Source organism: Delphinapterus leucas, chromosome 3 (genome assembly GCF_059928025.1).
Source record: "Delphinapterus leucas isolate spDelLeu-1000000601 "Yukka" chromosome 3, BTC_Dleu_Yukka2, whole genome shotgun sequence".
Classification (NCBI taxonomy): Eukaryota; Metazoa; Chordata; class Mammalia; order Artiodactyla; family Monodontidae; genus Delphinapterus; species Delphinapterus leucas.
In genome coordinates, this window is record NC_143131.1 from 41767284 (window position 1) to 41789150 (window position 21867).

At 37.9% G+C, this 21867-nt stretch overlaps 1 protein-coding gene and 1 long non-coding RNA gene across 8 annotated transcripts in view; one reads left to right on the forward strand and one right to left on the reverse strand.

Annotated features, from left to right (window-relative positions):
* Positions 1 to 21867, reverse strand: part of LOC111186835 (uncharacterized) — a 206478-nt gene that overhangs the window by 177212 nt on the left and 7399 nt on the right. The gene's annotated exons all lie outside the window — the stretch shown is intronic.
* Positions 18099 to 21867, forward strand: part of ITGA1 (integrin subunit alpha 1) — a 174910-nt gene continuing 171141 nt past the window's right edge. The window contains exon 1 of the mRNA XM_022597745.3: positions 18099 to 18851. Coding sequence (XP_022453453.1) covers positions 18791 to 18851 — 61 coding nt within the window. The 5' untranslated portion in view covers positions 18099 to 18790. The remainder of the gene's footprint in view (positions 18852 to 21867) is intronic.

Genomic DNA, 21867 nt, shown 5'->3' on the forward strand with positions numbered 1-21867 from the left:
CATTGCAACATAGAATACAGTAGATAAAATCATGAACAGCATATAAAATCTTGGTTCTGAAAATGAAATTCAATAAAATAACAATACAATGTGACTTGAGGAAGCTATTAGGTTAAAACCTATTATTGCACTCCCACAGTCATCAACATCCTAAAGAAGTTCCTCTGTTAAATGGCAGCTCATTCTAGCAAAAATTATATTAGGAGGTAATGATTAAGTGAGGCAGGATCATGGTCTTAATTCCAAATCACAGAAAGTGATTAAATATGCACCTAAATTATGAATGCAGATTTTTAAGCATAAAACTATCCTTGGCATGTATGAAATATTAAGCTCTATGTTTGAATAGTTCCATAACAAAACCTTAACTTGTTTTTTATTTGACATCAATACATTCTATCTAGTTAAGGTCATTTGATTTCCTGTAAATGCATCTCTATAGAGTAATCCAAATAATGAGCAACGCATTCAGTGACTGCCAGTTATTTAGTGTCACACTGCATTGGAACAAAAGCCATTACATCCTGTGTGACAGGAAAATGGGTGGAGAACCTTGTATATCAAACTTCCAGAAGTCCTTGTTTACAAGGCTGATTTTTTGTGTTGGCTGTCCGAAACTTTTTCAGTAGGTCATGGCTCTTTTCTAGGGAAGTTAGCTTTATAAAACACATGGATAATTCTTTCCTTTTGTATATAACAAAATACCTAGACACACACACACACACCAGGATGAAAGACTCTTATTCAATTAAAGGTTCTGAACTAGAGAAAAAAATTGATACTAAATGATAAATATTTTTATAGCGGCTTATAATACTCGGCATATAGTAGGCATTCCGTTGGGTGTTTATTAAACCACTGAATCAGAAAGTAAAGCACAAGCTTCCCATATACTCTCTGCTGTTTAAGCTCTGAAGACTTCTTGTAGGTTCTTGAATAACAAATATCTTTTTAACAGAAGTGGCAGATCCTACTGATAACCATAGTTAAAGGAGATATATATATATATATATATATATATATATATTTAAACAAAGAAGTCCTTCTGCTCTCAGCTGCTCTGTGACCCTCTGACCTGTTCTGTGTTCCTCCCCTGGTAGTTCAGCTCTTTATCAACTTCATCCGAATGAAATGAAAGCACTAATTTGTCTTCTCCTTGCCCTCTAGATTTTTCACAATCGAAATAAAAGCTCCAGATTCCTACTCCTGAATGTGAACATTTCATAACCCCTCTTGTTCAGATACTTAGAAAACATACTCATTGTTCCTTACTTGTGTTCTCACAGCAGGTTGTGGGACATTTAGGCAGCACTGATCTCCATCTACTTCCTTGATTTGTCTGCTAAACAACCAGACCTCCCCTTAACATGCCCCTCCCCTTACTCTATATGTCCCTGTCCCTATTCCTACTCCAGCACTTAAAAGAGGGCCCCATTAGTATCTGTTGATAAATGAACCAAAACAATTTGAATTTAAAGACAAGAGGGTTTCAGATATTTTGTGATCCTCCCCTATATAAATCTTGACAGACAAGATAATTTGGGGTACACTGAGCCAACAAGTACACCAAAATCTCAAGGGCAGCTCATTAAACAGCAGAATAATCTAATATCCTTATTTCCTCTATTTGTAACTTTCAAATTTTCTTTTTAAATATTCTCTTATTGTATTTTCTTCAACTTTAACACTGTATTTTTTGACATAACAGGAAAACTATGGAAGGGCATTCTGCAGTAATAGCAATCATAGTGCTGGTCATAATTTTCTCCATATTTTGAAAGTCTTCAATTCCTAGAAGAACTGGATCTCATTGAATTAATGGTGTCATTCAGTAGAATGTAGCAGTTAATTCCCATGCATTGGCTACAGTTTTCTCCCTGACATCCTAGAGAGGTGAATTTAAGCAATCTTCAAAACATGAGAAAATAAGATTCATTAATAATGTTCAATAATATTTAATTATTTTAATATTAGTCCATGTTTATATGATACCAAACAGATGCATTTTAAGGGCAACTTCAGTGCCTTTTGGCAAGTTTTCTTTCCTAAAATAAGAACCAGAGCGGCACGCAAATGTAACATAGGACACTTAATTCAAAGATATTTTTTCACCATACTGAGGCGTGTATATGGTCTGAACCTCCAGTGTTAATTAAGGTTGAATATTAAATTTGGGTTCAAAATATTTTCTCTTTATAGACACATAAAGTTTCAGAAGGACAAGGGCCCTTCTAGGCTGGTAAATTATCTGTCTGCCTGGAATATGCCTGCCAGCCCTTTGAGCACAACCAGAGTCCCTGGGCACCTCTGAGAAGCTACTATCAGCCTCAAGGTTTGGGTCAATATGATGATCAAAGTCCTGATCTAATTGAAGTCAGCTGAGAGGGCTGTAGCCTCCCAGAGCACATCAATACCAAGCTCTGTACAAGAACCCCCAGGATTCTCCTCCAAGATTATGGCCCAACTGTGATTCATCCTCATAATTAATTCAGGATATGGAAAGCCTAAAATCAGACGGACTTGTTAGAAAACACTCACAACCCCCAATCACCATCACCAATAATGTGGAGTCTAGGGGTTGAGAGCAGGGACGGAGAGAGGTCTTGTCTGCTTAAGTCAGGTGGTCCCACTGGTAACGCAGCATCCTCACCTTTTGGGAAGGAATGCTCACTTATGTAAGTATACAGTCAAAGCAGTGAGAGGTCAATTCACCTGGCAAGTTAGTAAGCCAGACTAAGAAAATGAAGCACTGGAGATGGAGGTTGGTTATTTTCCATTTGCTCCCCCTGTTCCCCAGATACATTTTCTGCCCTTTTCCACTCTGCTCTGTGTTCCAGGGAGCCTAACCCCTATAGATGGCATCACCCAGGTCCCCTTGCCCTCTGAGAGTTAGGCCAACCGGAGCCTTTGGCAGGATACTCAGAGCAGAAGAAGGGAGAAGGCAGATGTTTCCTGGTGCCCTCCCTGGTTCCTTCTCACCCTAGGTTCTATCTCCATCTCCATCTCCATCCCACCCCACTGGCTGCCTCCTTCTATTGGACACCCACCCCTTTCCAAGACTCCAGCTCTCAGTGGTAATGCCATCTCCTTCATTTGTACCTGGAGGCCTAGGGGTGGGAATAATTTGTGATCAGACATGCCTTGCTGGTTTCCTCAGCCCTAACCACACATCTCTGCAAACTGCCCCTTTATTGATTTCTATTTGAACTCCTACCTAGTTGTAGCTTCTGTTATCTGCTGGGTGATGGCTGACAGAGATAAATACATTCATATGTACATACAAACATACATACATACACACACACACGTACGTTTATGTGTGTGACCAGAAAGATCTCATTCCTCGTGAGTGAGGGATCTTTGATTTCTACAGAAAGAACCAGAAAAATTCCCTTGAAGGAGGTGAGACAGGGAAGGAAGGGATAGAAAAGGAGATAGAGGCAATTTCTTCTTTGTCTTAGTACACTTTTCTTTTAGTTCTTGATGTTTGATGTGTGTTTAAATAATAAGCAGATTCCACTTCAAATAAGGTAGACGTTTTCTCATCAAAGGAATTCTAATTCTCAAATCCTTCATTTAGATTAAGATCTAAACTAAATTACTTAATGTAGCAAATTAATATCAAAGGGCAAACCTCAATAAATTTTCTTCCAAGTCAACAGTTTGTAACCTGCCCCAAATATAAGATTATTTAAAAGCTGTGCATCTATTTAGGTAGAACATGTGTTCTGGTGCTTCAACCACCTGTGTTACCCAAAAGCTAGAATAATATGTATTGCACACATACAGGCATCAATTTTTCACAGCATCATAAAATTTAAAAAACAGCCTGGGCAAGTATTTAAGAAATGTTAATATTTTAAAAAATCACTGAGTTCTTTATTGAAACTCTTATTTATTGCTATTGGAAACCATATAATGTCAAGGTTTATTTCCTATCTGAATATATTCTAAGGTTTGCTTTATTTTATAAAAGCTTTCAAGAAAAATAATCAGTTCCCACATTACCAGTGAGAACTGAAAAATCTCATCACTGCTGCTATTGTCATTTCTTGAGGTTTTCAAATGCCACTTTTCATTCCAAAAGCTTATAATCTGATGTGCACAATGAACAGGAAACAGGTGTGTCCTAGAGATTTACTCTAAATTTTGTGTGTATTTACTACAAACAGACAAAAATTAAAATACCAACTTAAAGCAAATTTTCTTTAAAAGTTCTCTTTAAAATGTTCCCAGACTGTGAGTACACAGAATTAAAACAAAACAAAACAAAACGGAGTTTGTTTTCAGTCTTGGCACGTCCATTTATTGTGTGGCTCCAAATTTCTGAAAACTAAAGTAAATTAGAGGTATCTAGTCAGCCTTCCTAATGGGAAAATTGTGAAATTCAAGTAAAAGACTAAATGGGAAAAAATATAATAATAAATGGACAATTCTCAATAATTATAAAACCATACAAACAATAATTATTAAGATTTCCTTCTGTGAATGTTTATGAAGTGTCATAACTCCTCTTAAATTTCAAAAGAAATTAAATCTTTGCAAACAATGATGAAAGACAGTTATCACTTAGAAGTCTGTGAAGTTGAAATGTAAAGGCAATAAAGGAGCAAAAGTATAAAATACTGCAAAGAGCCACATATATAACTAAGTAGGTAAGCATTCTTAACCTCAGCCTGTGTTTCTGCAGAGACCATTGTCATATTTGGATGATGTGCTAGGATGTGTGTGTTTGCATGTGGGTGCATGTGTAATTGCACACATGCTTATGGTTAGACATGTGTTTTATATGTTAGGACACAATCATTCTCACTTAATTTACTCATTATTAGTTTTTGACTGGAGAACAGTCATCTTCCTTTTTTTTTTATTGTAAGAAAATCTTGAGATTCCCCTAGATATAGTAATTTCGAGTCTCTCTTTTATTTTGTCAACTTTGAGTATCATTTAATTGCTTTATAAATAAGGGTTGAAAAAATTATTAAAATAAGCAACTGGAGTTAATTACAAACTACAGTTGCTTATTATTTCCAGTATTTCTTCCTGTTTTCAATTTTAGGACATCTGACTTCATTAAGATAGTTATAAGCACAGATTCAATGACAGGGCTGAGAGCAAGTGGACAGCATTTCCCTGTAATGCCCGCTTTGCCCATGGTTTCATGTTGATATCTAGAGCATTTTCTCAATGAATATGCTCTATACCTTTTGTTTTCTACTTCATGCAAGTACCTTAAAATTTTGTGAACAACAGAAATATTCTGGGTGAATTTTATATTGCCTACCACTTTGTTCTAATGAGTAGACACTGTTGAATCAGTGCCTCAACCAAATAGGAAACCAATCATTATCATTTAAACAAACAAACAGTATTTATTTTGAAGAAGTCTGGTGGTTTGTTTTTTCTGTTTTGTAATCATTGCCAGTATAGTACTTCACGTTGTTCTCTAAAACTCTTACATGCATCAGGTTGAGTACTGAAAAAGAACATAATATTTTTCACTTGTTCTTGCATCTATATGTACAGCAGCCAAATTGCTACAGAACATTTTGGACTACAATTTATAATCAAGCTTTTCTGCTGTAAAATCTCTACACATTACCAAAAAGCATAACAGGCAGCAACTGTGAACCACTGATTATTCCTGATATGCCAGTGTAGATACCTGGCCTAATCAGTTTTATCAAAAGGTAAAAAGAATCCATTTTTCATTAATCCTACTACTGTGCACGCAGACTAGGCCTCTGGGTATCTCCTCACTCACTGTGGTTTATTAGCAGGGTATTATTTTTTAATAGCTTTATTGAGATAACATGAAATTAACCCTTTTAAAGCATACAATTCCAGCGGTTTCTAGTATATTCAGAGTTGTGCAACCATCCCCACTATCTAATTTTAGAACATTTTTGTCAACCTAAAAAAAGAATTCCCTTACTTATTAGCAGTCATTCCTGATTCCTTTCTCCCTCCAGCCCCTGGAAACCACTTTCTTTCTTTACGGATTTGTCTATTCTGGACATTTCGTATAAATGGAATCACACAATATGTGGCATTTTGTGTCTGGCTTCTTTCACTTAGCACGTTTTCAAGGTTCACCCATGTTGAAGCATATATTAGTACTTTATTCCTTTTTATGGCTCAGCAATATCATAATATTTATCCACATTTTATTTACCCATTAATCAACACATGGACATTTGGGTTGTTACCACTGTTCGGTTATTCTGAATAATGCTACTATAAACATTTGTGTATAAGTTTTTGTGTGGATATATCTTTTCAATTCTCTTGGGTATTCTTAAACTGGCTGCACCATTTTTCAATCTATTGAGAGAGTTAATTTTTCCACATTCCTGCCAACACTTGTTATTGTCATAGCCATCTTAGTGGGTGTGAAGTACTATCTCACTGTGGTTTTGATTTGAATTTCCCAATAAGTAATGATGCTTAGCATCTTTTCATGTGCTTATTGGTTATGTTTATCTCTTCTTTATACACATGTGTATTTATAGCCTTTGTCCATTTTTAAATTGGGTTATTTGTGGGGTTTTTTAATTGTTGAATTGTAAGAATTCTTTACGTATTCTGGGTACTAGACTCTTATCAGATTTATGATTTTCAAATATTTTCTCCCATCATGTAGGTTGCCTTTTTACATTCTTGATGGTGTCATTTGAAGCACTAAAGTTTTATGTTTTAATAAAGTCCAACTTATCTATTTTTTCTTTTATTACTTATGCTATTGGTGTTGTATCTAAGAAACCTTTGCCTAATTCAAGGTCATGAAGATTTGCTACTATATTTCTAAGAAGTGTTTTATAGTTTTAGCTCTTACATTTAGGTTTCTGACACATTTTAAGTTAATTTTTGTGTATGGTGTAAGGAAACTTCCTTCACTCCCTCATGACTGTCTCCTGTTTCGTTAAATAGATATTTTTATAATATACCATGGTAATTCCCTTGTTATTTCTCTTACATATTTTTTAGTTATTTTCTTCACGTTATCCGGGGATTATAATCAACATCTTAAAACAATCTAGTTGGGATTAATTTCAATAGTATACAAAAACTTTGCTCCAATATAGACCCATTCCCCCTCTGCTTTTGTACTACAATTGTTATACAAATTACATCTTATTAATTGTAAGCTCATCAACACAGTTTTTACAATTATTATTCTACAAAGCTACTTTTAAATATGATAAAAGAAAAGAAACAAAATGCATTTGTATTCTCTTTCACAGTTACAAATGTAATTACCTTTACTGGTGTTCTTTATTTCTTCAGGTGAATTTGAGTTACTGTCTAGTGTCTTCATGTAAAATGAAGGACTCCTTTAGTATTTCTTGTAGGGAAGGTCTGCTAGCAATAACTCATCTCAGTATTTCTGTATTAGGGAATATCTAAATTTCTCTATCTTTTTTGAAGGATAGTTTTGCTGGACATGGTTAATAGCCTTTTTCTTTCAGAAATTTGAAAATCTCATCCTACTCTATTCTGGCCTTCATGATTTCTGAAAAGAAGGAAGTAATATTATTAAGAATCCCTTGTATATGATGAATACAGTAAGTCCCCTACATACGAACCTTCAAGTTGTGAACTTTCAAAGATGTAAACGTGCATTTGCATGCCCAATCACGTAAGTTAGTTCAGGTGTCTGGCGTACATTGTCACGTGAGTGCATCCTCTACAAGTGGTTGTGTGCTTTACTGGACAGTACTGTATGGAGTACAGTAGTACAGTATCTTTATTTCAAGCCCAGGATGTCCAGAAGCAAGCATAAAAGCAGTGGTCATGTAGCTGGTACTACTTAAGAAGCACCAAGCAATAATGATGGAAACAAAAGTGAAAATAATTGAGAGTGGACCGAGGCAAAAAGATGGTAGACATCGCTTATCCTTATAACATGAATTGTGCAACCACTGGCACGATTCTAAAGAACAAGGACAAGATCATGGAACATGTGAAGCCTGCTATGTCGGTGATGTTGACAATAACATCAAAGAAGCGTGGAAAAGTGATGGAGGAGATGGAGAAACTTCTCAGTGTGTGGATGCAGGATCAGCATCAGCGTTGAGTCCCGCTCAGCTTAATGCTGATTCAAGAGAAAGCTAAAAGGCTTTATGAAGCTGTGAAGAAGAAACACAGCAAAGAATCAGAGGACTCATCTTTTAATGCCAGCCATGGCTGGTTTCACCGGTTCCAGGCCAGAACCTTGAACCTTCACAATGAAAAAGTAAGTGGTGAGGCAGCGAGTGCTGATACAGTATTGGCCTGGGAATTTCCTGAAACACTTTGAGAAATTATTGATGAAGGAGTGTATTTACCCGAGCAGGTTTTTAATGTGGATGAGACAGGACTGTACTAGAAGAGGATGCCAGACTGAAGTTACATCAGTAAGGAGGAAAAGTTGATGCCAGGCTATAAAGCAACAAATGATAGGCTAACTCTGTTGTTTGGTGGCAATGCTTCCAGTGATATGAAGCTAAGCCTCTCTTAGTTTATCATTCAGAGAACCCAAGAGCCCTTAAAAACACAGCCAGGGGCTTTCTTCCTGTTGTGTGGAAGATTAACCCCAAAGCCTGGGTTACATGGACCATTTTCCAGGACTGGTTTTTCCACCACTTTATCCAGGAGATAGAGAAATATTGCTTGGAAAAGGACGTCCCATTCAACATTCTTCTGCTGCTCGACAATGCTCTGGGCCACCCCCCTTTCATGGACGACTTTCATCCCAACGCCAAAGCAGTGCATCTGCCACTGAATATTATGTCGCTCATCCAACCTATATACCAGGGAATTATAGGGACTTTTAAGAAAAGTGATTTACGTCACACTTTTCGTCAGGCAGTAAAGGCGAGTGATGAATCAGGAACCTTGTGACAATTTTGAAAGGACTATTACACCTACAAGGACATAAAGAACATTGACTTTGCTTGGCGTGAGGTTACGGCCGTCACCATTGATGGGGTTTGGAAGAACATTTGCCTGAAGTTTGTTCATGATTTTTGTGGATCTGAGAAGGTGGATGAGGAGTCCAAAGAGGTCTTCAGCCACTTAGTGACCCTCAGTGAGAAGTTGGAGCTAGATCTGCAAGAGGATGACTTCATTGAACTCCTTGCTGCACAACACAAGGAGCTTATTAATGAAGACCTGATGGAATTGGAAGCCCAGAGAAAGGACAAAGAGAGAAAAGAGGAAGAAGTAACTGAAGAACCAAAGAGATTCACAACACAGGAAATGGCAAGGGGATTTTCTTTATTTGAGGAGACACTGTTAGTTTTTGACAAACAGGACCTGAACATAGAACAGTACACGAAGGTTGCAGCAGCCATTCAGAATGTAATCCAATGTTACCGTATCATCTATGACAAGAAAAAAAGAGCTACTACCCAGATATCACTGGATTGTTTTTTCAAGAGGGTAGATAGAATTGATTCCAGCAAGGAACCAGAGCCTATGCCATCAGCGTCAGGCGTGAGTGAAATTGCAGCTTGCCCTCCGTCTCCTATTGCTAATGATCCTTCAGCTTTACCATCTCCCACCTCCTCTCCCTCCTCCAGTCAGTACCTCTTCTTGCCTGTTCACTCGATGGCAGCCCCTGGATGCCAGCTGTTGTACTGTATAGTACTGTGCTTTTCAAGGTACTGCACTGTAAGATTAAAAGTGTTTTCTTTATTTTGTGTGTTTATTATATATTATGTTTGAAAACTATTATAAACCTATTACAGTACAGTACTATGTAGCCAATTGTGTTAGTTGGGTACCTTGGCTAACTTTGTTGGACTTATGAACACACTCTCAGAATGGATCTCGTTCGTATGTAGGGGACTTACTGTACTTTTATTTGCTGCTTTCTTTATTCTCTCTTTTTCTTTGGCATTGAACAGTTTGACTATGATGAATCAAGATGTAGATCTCTGGATTTTTTCCTAGTTTGACTCATCAAGCTTTTTGAATATGAATATTAATATTTTTCACCAAATATTGAAAGTTTTCAGGCATTATTTCTTCAGATATGCTCTCTGGACTCTCTTCTTGCTCTCCTCCTTCTGGGACTTCCATCGTGAGTATGTTGGCACACTTGATGGTGTCCCACAGGTCTCTGAGGCTCTATTCTTTTTCTTTATTTTATATTTGTTGTTATTGTTCTGTTCCTCAGACTGGATAATCTCTTTAAGTTCACTGATTCTTTCTTCTGCCAGTTCAAATCTGCTATTGAGCCCTTTTAGTGAATGTTTTATTTCAGCTATTATATTTTTCAATTTCATAATTCCTAATTCTTAATAATATCTATCCTTTATTGATCCTCTATATTTAATGAGAAATCATTCTCATACTTTAATTCCTTAGACACGGTTTGATTCTTTGAATAATACATTTTATAGCTGATTTAAAGGTTTTTTCTAGGAAGTCCAACATTTAGGATTCCTAAGGGATGGTTTCTATTGTTGCTTTTTTCCTGTGTTTATGTGTCATTTTTGGTTGAAACTGGACATTTAAAATATTATAATATGGCGGTTCTGCAAACTACCTCACTTTCTAGGGTCTGTTGTTATTGTTGCTGCTGCTGCTGTTGCTGCTACTGCTGCTGTGTGTATTTGCTGAGCAATTTTCCTAGACTAATTCTGTAAAGTCTTTGTTTTTTATGGCTACTGAAGTCTCTGGTTGGTTAGCTTAATAGTCACTTAATGATTAAATACAGATTTCTGTTTAATAACTTGAAACATCAAGTCTCCCAGCCTTTGCTGAAGGGCTCTCTCTGCATGTTAGGGTGCATCTTCAACGCTCCACTGGGCAGTTTACAATCCTGCCTTAGCCTTTACTTCCTGACTGCACAGATTCAAGGTCAGCCAGAGGTGAGAGATTAGTCTTCTCAGGTGTTTCTGGAGCATACAAATAGACCTGCACAAGCACATGTCCTGTATTCTCAGAAATACGTAGAACTTTTTCAAAGTTCTCTATGAACATCTTATTCTCTAGTTTTTTCTTTTGCATTTTCATCAGCCTCTTGTTAGTCCTGACTGGTATTGATGCTTCAAGCCACTGTTGTGTGAAACGATGGCCAATGATTTTTTTTTTTTTAACAAATGCCTTTGGAATAGGTTTACTTTCACAGAGCTAGCTCTGAATCAAGGCAAACAAAGACAAATCTTGAGAATGGAACTTTTCAGGAAATTGCCATTCAGGTCAAATAGTAATGATTCTCTTGGGTTAGGGATTTTGGGGAGGTCCAAACCTGTTCTGCCACATACAGTGGCTGCTAGACTGCCAATTTTCAGTTACTCTAGTTGTGAGGCCATTTGCTTTCAGAATACCACAGAGCTGGGAAGAAGGGGATGGAAATAGGGAAAATTAACATGCCACAGAGTTTGCTGTTTTTTTAAGGTTCAGTTGTTTTTCTTAATTAAAAAAAAAAATTGCAACCTTTGTTTAATTCCAGAATGCGGAATAAGTTGGTTTTGACAATTTTTGCCAAAGTTCTCATGGCCTTTATGAAGGAACAGAATTTTTGAGATACTCTATAATTCCAGAAATACTTCTCCCTTCTTGTTTGTTTGAATATTGCCTATTACTATAGTTCACACAAAACGAGTTTTTCATTAAGACATTTTCATGGAATAAAAATACCATTTTTACTCAGAAGAGTTAACTTTGATCACCACAAAGTAGAAAATTCTGATTCACTTTCCGTAACTTCTAGTGTTATAAAATACAACAATCTCAAAACTAAGTATTATGGAAATGATAAGGAAAATCTAAATATTGTTACTCTAGGTAGATTGAATTTATATCAAAATATCTTATTCTACTTGTATTTGTATGTTTTTGGCAGGGTGGTTATTGTAAAAATGAGTTATAAGATCGTAAGAGATTAACATTCTTTGTAGTCGTTCTAGGCCCTGTTCTACCACCTCAGGATCCACCAATTTCTCTGCATTCTTATATCCTTTACAACTCTTTTTTCATCCAAGGAGTTCAACACTTTCTGTAGATCTTATTTAAAGGAAAACTCATTCTTTTGGTCATATATTCTTCCTTTTTTTTTTCTCAGCAAGCATTAAATTTAAAAAACTTTCAAAAGTCATTCCCAGGAAAAAATAGAAGAGAAGAAAACACTGAATTACTTCTCTGTATATAAGGGGCTTGAGAGAGAAATTTAGTCTCATAAAAATAGTTTCCTCATTTCACTGATTATGGAATTCTCCCTTGCAATATACACATATAATTGTTTAATTAACCTTATCATTTATTTTTTGGCCTTACTAATACACTTAATATTACAATTACTTGTCCCATTACATTTTATGGCTCAGATACATTTAGCCGTAAGTCCATAGTAGGTACTTTAAACTCTTGTGCCTTTGTAGCACATTTGGACCAAAATGAAAGAAAAATCAGGGCAGATCCTGGTATTTATGGCCTTAGTTTTGAATTTTCTAAGCCTTCTGGTTCCAACCTTGCTCCACAATGCTTCTGTCTTCATTGCTTACTCACACTTGGCTGTTCCTTCTTGCTTTACCCTGGCAACTTTAGTGGCTTTTAACTCAAAATCTCTGGCTCCATCCTCTTGGCTGCCCACAGTTTCCTTTCCTGGAGGGGGATCAACTAGTCATGGCTATCTTTCATGAAAAGCCCCACACCTCCTCTTTCAGGGCAGGGCCTTTAAAAGCAGTCCTCACCCCACAGAACAAAGACTTGGATGATTAGGAGTTCATGGCTGCCTTCATTCCATTGATCTACTTTGGGACCAAAAAGATTAAAATGGCCAATATTGGTAGTATATCTTTACTAATATTTAAATGCCTATTATATGGTGTCCAACTGGAGTACTTAAAACTTCTTTTAGGCATCATGATAAGTGGCTTCATTTTCATCTTCTTCAAACTTTAAAAGAACCACCGAATATTACTCTTCTAGGCTATCCGTGTTGTTTTGTCAGACAAATGTCCACCTTTATCCTAATAGTGCATGTAATTGTATTTATTGATAATAAATAACAATAAATTTCCTTAAGGAAGGCACTGCATAAAAATTTAGGGGATAAAAGTTTCACAGTGTGCTTCACGGCTTTAATATATTTCATCTCCTCTAATATATTTCAAAATTAGATCAAATGAAGCCACTTCAGGAAACAAATAAGAAAATAAAAATAGAATAAAAAACATGTTTGAATATGTCACTCAGAACTATGAAAATATTCTATGCTTATAAGAATTCCATATTCCTTGGCATCCTTCCAAGATTCTTTCGCATCTGGTCACAACTTCACTTGCCTTTCCTACCTTCTATTCCATTCTATTCATCCATTTCATGCTGCCTGTGTCTAGAATGCCCATGACCCTTCTTCCATCTATGAAACCTTTGCCCACTTCCTGCAAGGCTAAATTCCAGTGCCACCATCTCTTTGAAACTCGGTCTTTTTCTTCCCGTTGACTTTACCCTCTATTCTAGGGTTCAACAGATGCAATTAGAAATATCTTTCTATGCATATATTTAGGTAGCTTGTGAATTTTCTTGAGGGTAGGGCCACACACTTCAACATCTCTGAATCTGCAGGACCCAGAAGACTTCCTGCTGCACAGAACTAATTCCATAAATGTTGGAATGAATGAATTACATGAGGGCAGATGTTTGCAGGCAATAAAAATGACTAATTGACTGTCTTGATATAGATTACAGTCTAGTAAAGCAGAAGAAAAATAGCCACATAATTTGTAAAATAATTTACTTATTATTTCAGAGCCAAATAATAGATACTCTTTCTCTTGATGTATTTATTTTTATACATACATATCTAGTGACCCAGTCCTATTATAAGAAATACCTATCTTCCTGGTTTGATTACTAACTAATCATTTACTTGCTATAATCCTGGGACTTTAGAGTCCATCTCTAATTTAACTTTTTAGAAATTGGCTAAAGAAAAATATTTAAATCAAGTTGCTCAAATAATTCTAGAATTGCCTAATATCTTAAAATATAATTAACTCACATTTCAAATTAAGGGATCCAGCAACCCAGCTAAAATGTTACTGCTCCTGAGTACTGGTTATTCTGAGTCAGTGCCACAAAGTGAATATTCTTGCCAGGGCACCACCCGGCACTCCCTCTCCCACTGTAGTCTTACTGTCTCACTTATGTTGAAGTCTGCCAAGAAGTTTTAGAGAAGTTTCCTACAGTGTTAAGATCTGTCCCTCACCAGGATTCTGAAATCAGACTTTTTTCATAAGTACCCATTGCCCAAATGTCTTTGGACCAGGTTTCTGGCACAGACTTGTCCAGGAAATAGAGCGGGAGGAACACCTATTTTATATTTTAAGTGAAAAAACATTCACACAAGAACATTGCACAATAACAACAAAAAAGATTGGTTGGTGATGAAGTTCAAGCCCCACATCATTGTCATCATACATACAACTTTATTTTGGCCAGAGAAGAAGCAATCATGGGTTCTTAAGTTGAAGCAGCAACAACTAATGTGGTAATTTCACAAGACTGCTTAATTTAACAGGCTTAAAATGAAACACATGAATGTTAGAATTGAGAACAAAACTGCTTATTTTCTGTTCCTACCTACAAGTGAAAGAAATTAATGGACAGCAGATTTTCAGTAGAAAAACAACTGTTCTACCCATTTTTGCCTCTGCAGAACATAGCCCTGGAGTCTGATACATAGCAGGAACTCAAAAATTATTGAACTAGATTAAGCTGCCCATATGGGTTAGCGCCGTGAGTTAGTATCATTGTCTTGGAGTGCATTACCCTGAATACATACATAGTAAATTTTAAAATCTGAATCATCATGAAATCTTTATAAAAACAGAAGCAGCTCAGGACAATACCACCTAGCCCAGAATCCTCAGAGTCAAAGAGGGAGAATGAAAGCACACTTTGAGGATACCTTAAAATGTATTTGAGACCTCACATTTAACTTTTCAAAACACATCATTTTGTATTTTTCTTATAAAAATGTTATTTTAACATACAGTAGTTTAAAAATTATTTATTATTAAGTAAAAGTGACACCACCCTCCTACCCAGATGGGGATACCTTATTTATGCTGTGGCCTTGGGAATCCATGATTGTACTACCAAAGAACCCTGGCTTACACCAGAAGCAGAACTCTAGACTCTCTTTTATTCCCAACCCCTTAATGAATTTTTTCTTCTCTTGTTAAAAAAATAATAAGAATAATCTTTTGACAGCCAGCTAATTTGAAAAGCAAATCCTTGCTAATGTCATAAAAGTTTCTGATATCTTAACGTATACCCATTTTATAGGGGTATCTTCAAGATAATTTCCTAATCCAAAGTAAATATTCTGAAGGTGAAGATTCTAGAAACAATAATAGGAATTGATGGAAATGTTGTTAGCCAATCACTAAAGTTCCCTTTCTGATGCTCATCCAATTATATCACTTCCTATAGAGCCCACCACACAGAGGCCCCACCCTATGTTTCCACTGTCAATCTAATACTAATTCTCCTACTACTGGGAAGAATGATTCATTTCTACTAAGCATTTACTGTACTTTAATCTAGGCATTGTGCTAAATGCTTTGTAGGCTTCTCTCATTTAATCTTCACAACAATCTTCAGAAAAAGGCAATATTTTCATCCTCATCTTCCTTCTAAGAAAACTGAGGCTTAGAGACACTAGATAATTCTTCCAAATCACACAGCTACCACCTGGAACCATGGTGGTTCCAGGACTTGAATCCATGCAGTCTAACTCCAGAACCTACCATAATCTTTCTCATTATATTAGACTAGCTCCAAGGAGAATACTTTGGAATGAAGTATCTGTTTCTCTTTTTGAGATTATTGGTCAGTAACCCCAATTACTTTTGCCTCATTTCACAGACTCTACTTTCCAAATTCTTAATCAGTTCAGTCTCTAACCTCTCAGTGTACTTTTAATTTTCACCCATATTTCCAAACTCTAAAAGAGATCTGATCAGATTAGGTCTCACTTAAAATCGAAAAGTATACAGTATAAAGTCTAGAGCTTAGCATTAGCCATCAAGTGACCTTATTTAATTACTAGTTTGTGACCACAGCTTTTATCTTCTCTAAGTCTCAGTTCACTCAATGGCATGTCTTTCTGTTAGTCAGGATAAAACTGGTTAAGAAAATAGGTTTCCTGACACTGATTTGTGTTTAGGTTTATTGAAATTCAGAAAATGAACACTTATTCTAAATTGACTTCTCCAGCAATACTTTTCTACATCTGCATTGATTTGACATGAAGAAGATCAATAAATATAGCCATAAGATTCATAACACATATGAAAATTAACTTCAGCCATAGCACTGGTTATCACCATTAGTTTGTAAATCTTAGAGGAGATTTTTTAAATATTTAAATTCAAAGTATTTATTAACGCTCCCAAAGAAAGGTAAAGTTCCCAATAACTACAGCCTTGATTATAAGTATGTTTTAATCCTACTTTATTTCAATAAGATATAATTTTACAATTTCTCTTTTCATTTTTTATAATTTAATATACTGCAATTTTCTATAATTCCATATACATACATGCATGTGTATATATGTGTACATATATGTATATGCACACATAGACACACACACATACACTATTATCTGTTTTTGAAAACTCTGAGCAATTTGGAGAAATATTTTTAGGAAAATATTATGATTTTTTAACGTCTAAGCGTAAGTCAATTAATCAGAATTTACTGATTATTGTGCAAAGCCCTTTGGGTCATACTGAGAAGCAAAAGACATAAGTGAAACTACAGACAGAGAGGTGAGATATACACAGGAAAGGCATTCTGTGGCAGAGCTTTCCCAGACAGGGGAGCAGCAGGAAGCACGTTGATGATATCGAGTTAATGAAGATGGAGAGACTGGAAAGCCAAACTGGGGTACTGAGAGCACTGAATGCAGGCAAAGGAGCCCAAGTAAAGCCAAGTGGGACTGAACAGTGTCCCAACACAAGGCAATTTTTCTAGAGACTTATTTCTGCAATTTTGAAGACAGGACTAAGAAATGAAAATATGAGAGCTAGAAACAGGGGGAAACAGGGTTTTTAATATACTTACTAAGTAGTGAATCACTTCAAATTCACAAATTAGAAGAACAATTCTTTGGCAGATAGGTCCTTTTCTGAGATTTGATGGCCTTCAACCTTTCACCTCTGCCCACCCTACTTCTGATCTTCATTAAACTTTTAAAATTTTGTCTTCTCCAACTTTTAGTCCCTGCAATCTTCTATTTGGCAATCTATTCAATCATCCTTGTGGTTTTCCTCCCTGCCCTTCCCTTGGATTCTCTGTACTGTGTCACCTGTACTGTGTTCCAGGCAATGAGTCCTCCTTTGGGCGGCACTCTTGTCCTGCCTAGCCCTAGACCTGCTAGACAGAAACTTTCAGTTAGTAATTAGTTGAATTGAATTGAATCGAATGGAGTTGCATAGAATTGAGTCCCTCCACCACCTGTAAACACAAATCCACTCATCCACTCCTTCCCCTTCTTTGAAATTCTCAAAACCACTAAAACACAGCTGATTTTATTTAAAACAGCAAGTATTCGGTCAAGCTAACATGTAGTTGTGGCTCTTGACTCAAAGGATGTACAACTCACAAGACAAGGGAAGCATTGCAAACTCCTAAGTGGCCTGGGTCTCCCAGCGTTTTGATGGGCCAACTTATCTTCCCAATTCTCAGTTCCCCAGAGTAGTGGGAGCGAGGAAGGAGGGAGTAACATGCAACCGACTTAATGCACTCTTACTTATAAAAGTCTGTAGCAACAAGAAATAAAACAGTGCCCTAAATTCTTTATTAGATTCAACTTCCAGTGTACAAACATCCTAATTCAGATTAAACAAAATTGCCCACACACATTCCATTTCTAACGAGACTGTTTTCCTCCCTTCCTTCCCCTCCCGCTTCCCTCTTGCATTTCTTTCTTTCTTGTTTTCCCCCAGTCTTGGTTCTCCTTTCCCCCGGCTTATCACAGTCTTCCCAAAGAAAAGCCTCCCTGTGACCACGAATCGCCACAAAGGAAGGAAACCCTCCATAAGTGAAAGCCAAGCCCTCAGCGGGGCGTGTCGGGGTGGACGCCCCCACCCACTATTAGTGTGAGAAGGCTGGACAGCGAAGTTCAAGTGTCCACAGGAGAGGCACGGGGGTTACCAGATCTGCTCACTTGCATAAACGGACCGATCCCTTCTGCGCAATCGGACCCCAGGAAAGCAGCCTCCCTTTAAGGGCCTAGGAGCACGGCACTTTGAAAGTGCCCTCCTTGCCCAGACCCCGGGAGAAGTGAGGGGTGCGAAGGCGGAGCCACTGGGCTGGAGACACCCTCCGAAGGTCCGGCCCTCGGCTGCGTTCCTACTACCTTAGGGAGTTGGCGCGGGGAGCGGAATCACCCTCTCAATGAAAGGCAGATGTCCCTTTAAGGTCTGCTTCGCAGCTCGTGGACTTTAGCCTAAACAAGGACCCGCGAAGCTGGCTTTATTTGTCCATGTCTCGGACAGAGCCTGGGAGGCTGCCAGTGGGATTTCAGAGCCCGAGAGTGCGAACGGCGGGGAGATGTGGCAATCCCTCTGGGATGCGAGAAGCGTGAATCGAACTTAGAGGGGCTGGTCGAAAACACAGGAAATCGCTGTGCTGCTCCCAGGCGCCGGGGCCAACGGGGCCAGCGACTGAGACCCACGGCGGCGGGCGGAGTGGCCCAGAGCGACGCGGCTCCAGCGCGTGGTTTCGCCGAGTCCTTCCCTCCGATCCAGCGCGTCCCCTGGGCGCTGCAGCCGCTCCAACTATGGACCCCCGGCGCCGCGCCAGCCCAGGGGTCGCTGTCGCCTGCTGCTGGCTCCTCACCGGTGAGTGACCCTGCTTTTCTCTGAGCATCTCCTGAGCTCGAGACTCGAGACTAGGGGCTTAAAGTGGGGAGGGAGGCATGCAGAGCTTCGGCCCGGAGGGGAGAACGGAGCGCGGATCCACTTTCCGGCGCTCCAGGTACTCTGGGCAGGTTGGAGTACAGAAAGCAGTTTCTGCGTTTGGGTTTTGTTATGAATTACGTTTGATGTCGTTCAAAACCTTCCACCCCAATGTTAGGCGGGAGCGGTGCTGAAAACTTTACAAGATGGAACTGACTTTTCAAATTAAAGTTGTTTTGACAATATACGTGGTATTTTAGGACTTTGCTGATAGCTTCCACCTTCCTTTTCTTTTTTTTTTTTTTTTGAGGGAGGTAACTATCGGGCACCTGATTTATAATATGCAAAGTTCCTACCCTCAGGTTACTCAAGAGTGGGTATTATTCATTTTCTTGCTGTCACGTACTCAAGATATTTTCTGCTACAAAATGAGGAAAGGGAAGAATGCAAGGTAAAGTTGCCTCTTGTCTCGAAATGATGTTTCTGTGTAAAGACCCAGGAGAAGGAACCTATTGAAACTGAGGAAGGAATAGTGAACATTTACTTTGTAAATACCACACAGCCGACTAAATTTTTAAATGCAAAATATCGTATTGTTACTTGTGCATAATAGATATCTTTCAGGAGAGACAAACACAGTGGAGATGCAAAATTACGTTCAATTTAGAAAAAAGGTTGAATTGTAGCATTTTCTAAGATTTTCCAAATGATTAACCCGTGGTCAGATCTTTTTTACCAGTTACTGACTGAGAGGGAACAGTTGCAAGGGTGAAAGAAAGAGAAGGCAGATAGGGTGAAGCTTTGTGTGAAAAGGGCCAATAATCCAAACAGTGGCAACTTCTGAACCACTTTACAGCCAGTGAATGGTTGACCTTATCAGCCACTGTCACTACCCTTTACATGTGTTTGACCTATGATTCCTCTCCAGCTCAAATTTTTTGGAGGTTGTTTGCATTTTTTTCTTGTTGTTGTGCAAAATATGAATGGTTTACTAACTACTCAAGTTGTACCTTTTTCATTTTACTAAATAAGCAGTCACTAATGCAGAAATGATCAAACGAGGTCTGCATATCCTCTAAAAAGACAATGAAACTTGAAAAAACAAACAAATTATAATTTCTTATACATATATATATATATATATTTTAAATTCAACTACTTTATTTCCCCATGCCTAAAACAGCCACAAGTTGTATACTGTGGGTTTTCTGCAATTGTTGGGGGGTAATAAACCTTGCTAAATCCAAGAAGGAACTTAAAGGAAAATAATGCATACACGTTTCTAAATTACATTTAATTCTCTTTTGTGTGTATATATATATGTATTATATCTATATCTATACACATATATTATTCAATCATATTGAAATTTAGAGTTTAAAGTTTTTATCTCAGAATCAACAGGTTCCTTATATGTGCTATATTTATGCCCATTTCACAACACAATAAGGATCTGAAATTTGACTTCTTCCTTTCCTTTGTTGGTTACCCTGTCAGTCATCATGTTGTCAGCTTCCTAACAAACTTCTCATCAATTCAGATTCCACAACTAATCTGGGGTCTTATCACCATACCCACCCTTGCACAGTACTGCAGAACTCATCATCTTGTCTTCATTCTGAACTTAACCTCTAATTCATCTTCTTAATACATAATTTTCATTATACCTTAGTCTTTAGTCAAAAATCTTTGGTGGTTGTTATCTTTCAGATAAAATTGAAAATTCTCAACTGACCTTTCAGGGTCTGCCCTAATCCAGCACCCTCTGTCCCCTACTATGCCTCTATCAGTTTCCTATTACTGTTGTAACAAATTGCCACAGATTTACTGGCTTAAAACAAGACAAATTTACTATCTTACAGTTATGTGGGTCAGAAGTCTCACTAGGCTAAAATCAAGATGCAAGCACGGCTGCATCTCTTCTGGAGGCTCTAGGGAGAATCCATTTCCATGCCTTTTCCAGATTCTAGAGGCAACCTGCATTCCTTGGCTTGCAGCTCCACCTTTCATCTTCAAAGCCAGCAAAGCAGCATCTTCAAATCTTTTCCTGTGACTCTGCTTCATCATCACATATCCTTCTTCTCTGACTCTGACCTTATTTCCTTCCTCCTATTAAAATCCTAATTACTTTGGGCTCACCTGAATAATCCAGGATACTCTCCCCATATCAAGATTCTTAATATAATCATATCTGCCAAATCCCTTTTGCCATATAAGGTAATATATTTGCAGGTCCAGGGATTAGGAAATGAAGATATTTGAGAGACCATTGTTCTGCCTACCAAAACCTCTGAACATAAACTGCCCCTGATAGGCAGTCCCACTTCCTTATTTCCCCCTAATCCTCATGCTCATCTTAAGACTGCGCACGTAATCTTGTTTTCTGCATCTAGAAGAGCACTCCACCCTTCTTTCTTACCACCCCCTGCCATCTAAACAAACTCTCCCCAGTCTTCAAAGCTGGGTTTACATCCCAATAACCACCTACCCAACAAACCATCCCAGTAAACTTCCCATTATATTTAGAACTGCCTGGTATTAGCTTTTCCCAACATTTAAAAATGATTCATCAAGAAAGATGCCCTTCTCTAAGTCCAAATAAAGTCTTTATTGTTATTTTTTAAGCTTTAAAATTTATTTATTTTATTTTATTTATTTTTGGTTGTGTTGGGTCTTTGTTGCTGTGCGCGGGCTTTCTCTAGTTGCGGCGAGGGGGGCTACTCTTCGCTGCGGTGCACAGGCTTCTCATTGCGGTGGCTTCTCTTGTCGCAGAGCACAGGCTTTAGCTGTGTGGGCTTCAGTAGTTGTGGCTCACAGGCTCAGTAGTTGTGGCTTGCAGGCTCCAGAACGCAGGCTTAGTAGCTGTGGTGCACGGGCTTAGTTGCTCCACAGCATGTGGGATCTTCCTGGACCAGGGCTCGAACCCGTGTCCCCTGCATTGGCAGGTGAATTATTAACC